General features: G+C 60.6%; 1 protein-coding gene across 1 annotated transcript; it reads left to right on the top strand.

The window, feature by feature from the left end:
* The first annotated feature begins 2,579 nt into the window (after positions 1-2,579).
* LOXL1 (lysyl oxidase like 1) lies at positions 2,580-5,006 on the top strand. Its single transcript, XM_048318010.1, has 4 exons — positions 2,580-3,344; positions 3,378-3,927; positions 4,794-4,846; positions 4,947-5,006. Exons 1-4 carry the CDS (start codon positions 2,736-2,738, stop codon positions 5,004-5,006), a joined length of 1,272 nt encoding a protein of 423 aa, XP_048173967.1. The 5' UTR covers positions 2,580-2,735.
* The last annotated feature ends 210 nt before the right edge of the window (positions 5,007-5,216 follow it).

Genomic DNA, 5,216 nt, shown 5'->3' with positions numbered 1-5,216 from the left:
ATTCTGGCCTGGATCCAATCCCGGCTTCTCCCAGGGAAACGTTCCCGCTGTTCCCGGCCTTTCCCTGCTTCCGGGAAAAACCGGGATGGGCAGGAAAAACGGGAGCAGCCCCCCAAAATTTGGGAATTCTCTCCCAGCTCCAGGGGTTCGGAAAGACTCCGATCCCAGGATGGGAAAGTGGGAAGCGCGGGGAACGATCCCGAATTTCCTTTGGAGGAAAATTGGGGGATGAAATTCCCACTCTCCCGGCTGGAATTCCATCCCCCGGAGCTGGGAATTGATCGAGGATTGAAGGAATTCCAGCTTTTCCTCAGAATTTTTCCCTCTCGACGACCAGGGACGTTGCCCTTGGAGATCCAGGATCCCAGGGAGGGGCTTGGGATCCCTGGATTGGGATCGGGGTGGGATTTTGGGATCCCTGGATCCCAGGATCAGCTCAGGATCCCTGGATTGGGTTTGGGATGGGATTTTGGGATCCCTGGATTCCAGGAAGCTCCTCAGGATCCCTGGATCAGCCTCAGGATGGGATTTTGGGATCTCCCAGTTCCTGGAAGCTGCTCAGGATCTCTGGATCGGGATCAGGGTGGGATTTTGGGATTCCTGGATCCCAGGAAGCTGCTCGGGATCCCTGGATCAGCCTCAGGATGGGATTTTGGGATCCCCAATCCCAGGGATGGGAATTTTGGGAATCCTGGATCCCAGGAAGCTGCTCAGGATCCCTGGATCAGCCTCAGGATGGGAATTTCGGATCCTCCAGCCCCAGGGATGGGATTTTGGGATCCCCAATCCCAGGGAAGGATTTTTGGGATCCCTGGATCGGCCTCAGGGTGGGACTTTGGGATCCCTGGATCCCAGGATGTGCTCAGGATCCCTGGATCGGCTCGGGGTGGGATTTTGGGATCCCCAATCCCGGGGAAGGATTTCTGGGATCCCTGGATCGGCCTTGGGATGGGATTTTGGGATCCCTGGATCCCAGGACGTGCTCATCGGAATTCCGATGGGATCAAGCTCGAGGTGGAATTTCGGGATCTGGGTCCTGCTCTGAGCCAAATTTGGGGATTGGGAATTTCAGGATTTGGGGATTTGGAAATTGGGAAATTGGGAATTGGGAATTTCAGGATTCGGGATTTGGGAATTTTGGGATTTGGGGATTTGGGAATTTGGTAATTTCGGGATTCGGGATTTGGGAATTTGGGAATTGGAAATTTGGGATTTTTGGGATTTGGAATTTTGGGATTTGGGATTTCGGGATTTGAGGATTTGGGGATTTGGGATTTGGGAATTTCGGAATTTGGGATTTGGGGATTTTGGGATTTGGGAATTGGGAATTTCAGGATTTGGAATTTTGGGATTTGGGATTTGAGGATTTGGGAATTTCAGGATTTGGGATTTGGGGATTTGGGAATTTTGGGATTTGGTATTTGGGAATTTTGGGATTTGGGATTTGGGGATTTGGGAATTTCAGGATTTGGGATTTTGGGATTTGGGAATTTTGGGATTTGTGAATTTGGGATTCTCTCCTCAGATCCTGTTTTTTATTCAATAACCCCCCCCCAAAAAAAAAAAAAAAAAAAAAAGGAGTTTCCAGCCCAATTCCGGGTTAATTCCAGGCATTTCCTGCCATCATTTGGGATTTATTATCCAGGGGGAAAATCCCAAATGGACCGGAAGAGGCAAAATCTGGGAGAAATTCCCATTTTGGGGGGCACAGTTTTCCCTTGGGAAGCTTTGGAGAGGGAACGCGACGCTTTTCCAGAGCCTGGAATCGGGAAGCGGTGGGAATTTGGGGGGAAAAGGGATCCTTCAAGGGCCAAAAAAAGCGGGAAAAAGTGAAAATTCCAGGGGTTTATCCCGCCTTGATTCACTTCCTGCTGATCCCGGAGTTCGGGATCTGCTCTGGGAGGGATTCCTTGGAGCGAATCCTGCGGAATTCCACCCAAATTTTGCTCCGTGAGTCATTCCAGGGTTGAAAAAAAGCCGGGAAAAGTGAAAATTCCAGGGTTTTATCCCGCTTGGATGCACTTCCAGCCTTCTCCTGGAGTTTCGGGATCCGCTCTGGGAGGGATTCCCGGGACCGAATCCCGCGGAATTCCACCCAAATTTTGGGTGTGGATCATTTAAAAAGTGGGAGAAGTGAAAATTCCAGGTTTTTATCCTGCCTGGATTCACTTCCTGCTGATCCCGGAGTTCGGGATCCGCTCCGGGAGGGATTCCCGGGACCGAATCCCGCGGAATTCCAGCCAAACTTCGCTGCGCGCCTCCCGCCCGTGTTCCCCCCGCGGGGAAGGAAAAGGAGGAGCGGGAGGAGGAGGAGGGAGAGGAGGAAGAGGAGGAGGAGGGAGGAAGGCTCAGGAAAGGAGGAGGAGGAGGGGGAGGGAGGGAGAGGAGGAGGAGGAGGGAGGAAGGCTTGGAGAAGGAGGAGGAGGCAGAGGAGGAGGAGGAGGAGGAGGAGGAGGAGGAGCAGGAGGAGGAGGAGGAGCGGGAGGGAGGAAGGCTCGGGAAAGGAGCAGGAGGAGGAGGAGGAGAAGGAGGAGGGAGGAAGGCTCGGAAAAGGAGGAGGAGGAGGAGCAGGAGGAGGAGCAGGAGGAGGAGGAGGAGCGGGAGGGAGGAAGGCTCGCAGCAGCAGCCGCAGCAGCAGCAGGGGCGGCCTCGCTGCCGTGGCCGCGCTCCCGGCGCGCTCCGAGCTGGGACGGGCCCTGCGCTGAGCCCGCGAGCGCCGCGCGGGTGCCTCCGCCATGGCCCCGGGGCTGGCACCGGCCGCGTCCCCGGCGCTGTGGCGGCGCTGGGCGCTCTGGGCCGGCCTGGTGGCGCTGGCGGCGGCGCAGGAGCCGTGGCGGCAGCTGATCCAGTGGGAGAACAACGGGCGGCTCTACAGCCTCCTCAACAGCGGCGCCGAGTTCCTGCCCGCCCGCCGCGAGCGGCCCGCGGGGAACCGCCTGTGGCTGGCGGGCACCGGGGGCACCGCGGGGACAGCGGGGACAGCGGGGACAGCGGGGACAGCGGGCACAGCGGGGACAGCGGGCAGCGTCCGCCGCCAGGCCCCCGCCTCGGGCACAGTGCGGGGACAAGCGCGACATCCCTTCGGCTTCGGCCAAGTGCCGCCCAACTGGAGGGACGGCCCGCTGGGCGACAGCGCGGGGCTGGCAGCGGGGGCACAGCGGCGACCACCGGCACGGGGCCGCCAAGCCACCGGCACAGCCCCCGGCGTGGCCTCGGTGGCCTCGGTGTCCTCGTTCGCCTTCGCCGCGGCGGGACAGCCGCCGTTTGTCGCCGCGGGGGTGGCGGGACAGTCGCCGTTTGTGCCCTCCGGGGTGGCCCCGCAGTCGCCGTTTGTGCCCTCGGGGGTGGCCCCGCAGTCGCCGTTCGTCCCCTCGGGGGTGGCACCGCACGGGGAGCGCCCCGAGGGTGTCCCCGCGTCGCGGAGCGCGGTGGGGACCGGGATAGGGACCGGGATGGGGACCGGGATGGGGACCGGGATGGGGACCGGGATGGGGCCAGGGACGGGGGTGGCGTTCCCGCTGCATCCCGAGGAGTTGGGCGAGGAGCAGATTCCCTACGGAGCCGCGTTCCCGCTGGATCGCCGGTATTCCCACAGTTTGTACCACGATGCCGAGCCGCAGGCCGGGATGGCCTCCATGGAAAACCTGCAGCTGCCGCTGGGATTTGGGGAGCAGCTCCCACCCCAAGAGCCGCAGCCGCCGTTCCGGGAATCCTTTGGGATTGCCCATCCCGAGCCTTTCATTCCCGGCCGGAGCCTGGAAATCCCACAGGCCGTGCCCGACAGCCAAGCCCGGCTCAGCGTGGGCAGCGTCTACAGGCCCAGCTTTGGGGCGCGGGGTGAGTTTGGGGTTTTGCGCGGGGGTGAGTTTGGGGTTTTTCCTTGGGATGGGATGGGGCTGGGATTGCCGGGATTCGCTCGGGGGTTGGGTGTGGGGATAAATCCCGAGGGGTTCTTGGAGAGCCGGGGGCTTTTGGGAATGACGGGAGCAGGGAGGGAAGGGAAGGGAAGGAGCAGGACCCGGCTGGGGGGGGCTGGGATTGGGATTGGAATGGGGGCTGGGCCATGTCCAAAGTTATCCCAAACTTTTGGGAGGGGGCTGTGCCGTGTCCAAAGTTATCCCAAACTTTTGGGGTGGGGACTGTGCAGTGTCCCGGGTCATTCCTGGGGTCTATCCCAGGTCATTCCCTCATTTTGGGATGGGGTTGTGCCGTGCCCAAGGTAATCCCAGACTTTTGGGATGGGACTGTGCCGTGTCCCAGCTCATCCTTCATCCATAGGGTGTCCATGTGCCATGGATTGGGGTCACACCGGGATGGGGCAGGGCTGGATACCGGTTATCCTGGATCCATGGGGTGTTTGGGATGGGGCAGGGCTGGATCCCGGTTATCCCACATCTGTGGGGTGTTTGGGATGGGGCAGGGCTGGATCCCGGTTATCCCAGATCCATGGGGAGTTTGGGATGGAGCAGGGCTGGATCCCGGTTATCCCGGATCCATGGGGTGTTTGGGATGGGGCAGGGCTGGATCCCGGTTATCCCGGATCCGTGGGGGTGTTTGGGATGGGGCAGGGCTGGATCCCGGTTATCCCACATCCATGGGGTGTTTGGGATGGGGGCAGCGCTGGATCCCCGTTATCCCGGATCCGTGGGGTATCCATTGGGATCACCCCGTGCTCCTGGCATGGTGGCAGCGCTGGATCCCCGTTATCCTGGCCGGGACCTGCTCCATTCCCGGCGGGATGGACAGACGGATCCCTCCCCATCCCGCTGCCCCCGATCCCGATGGAATCCCAGGGATTTTGGCCGAGTTTTCCGAGAGTTTTCGCTCCGTGCTGGAGCTGGAGGGCGTGAGGAGCCTGCGGAGTCATTCCCGGCCCATCCCTCGGGAATCCCATCCCAGCCTGACCCCGTGGCCCGTCCAGCCCCATCCCTGTTTTCTGGGAAAAGCCCATCCCGGAGGATTTGGGGCCGTGGGAAGGGCCCATCCCAGCCCTGCCCGGGGAGTAAACACAGACAGGGAGGGAACGCTCCGAGCTCCGGCCGGGAAAAACTCGGGAATGGGGTTTGGAGGGAGTGAAGGATGTGAGGGATTTAGGGACGCACAGGGATCGGGAATGCCGGCATTCCCGAGGCTCCGGAGGGACGTTGGCGACAGCTGACCCACGGATGACCCGGGAAGTGGGAAAAATTCCGGGAAAAATTCCAGGAAAAATTCCT

This window comes from Corvus hawaiiensis, chromosome 13 (genome assembly GCF_020740725.1).
Source record: "Corvus hawaiiensis isolate bCorHaw1 chromosome 13, bCorHaw1.pri.cur, whole genome shotgun sequence".
Classification (NCBI taxonomy): domain Eukaryota; kingdom Metazoa; phylum Chordata; class Aves; order Passeriformes; family Corvidae; genus Corvus; species Corvus hawaiiensis.
This window is presented reverse-complemented; position numbering and strand designations above follow the sequence as displayed.

Coding starts and splice junctions, on each gene's coding strand:
- LOXL1 (XM_048318010.1), top strand. CDS start 2,736: ATGGCCCCGGGGCTGGCACCGGCCGCGTCCCCGGCGCTGTGGCGGCGC. Junction 3,928..4,793: donor GGGATTCGCTCGGGGGTTGG/GTGTGGGGATAA, acceptor ATGGAATCCCAG/GGATTTTGGCCGAGTTTTCC. Junction 4,847..4,946: donor CCGTGCTGGAGCTGGAGGGC/GTGAGGAGCCTG, acceptor TTCTGGGAAAAG/CCCATCCCGGAGGATTTGGG.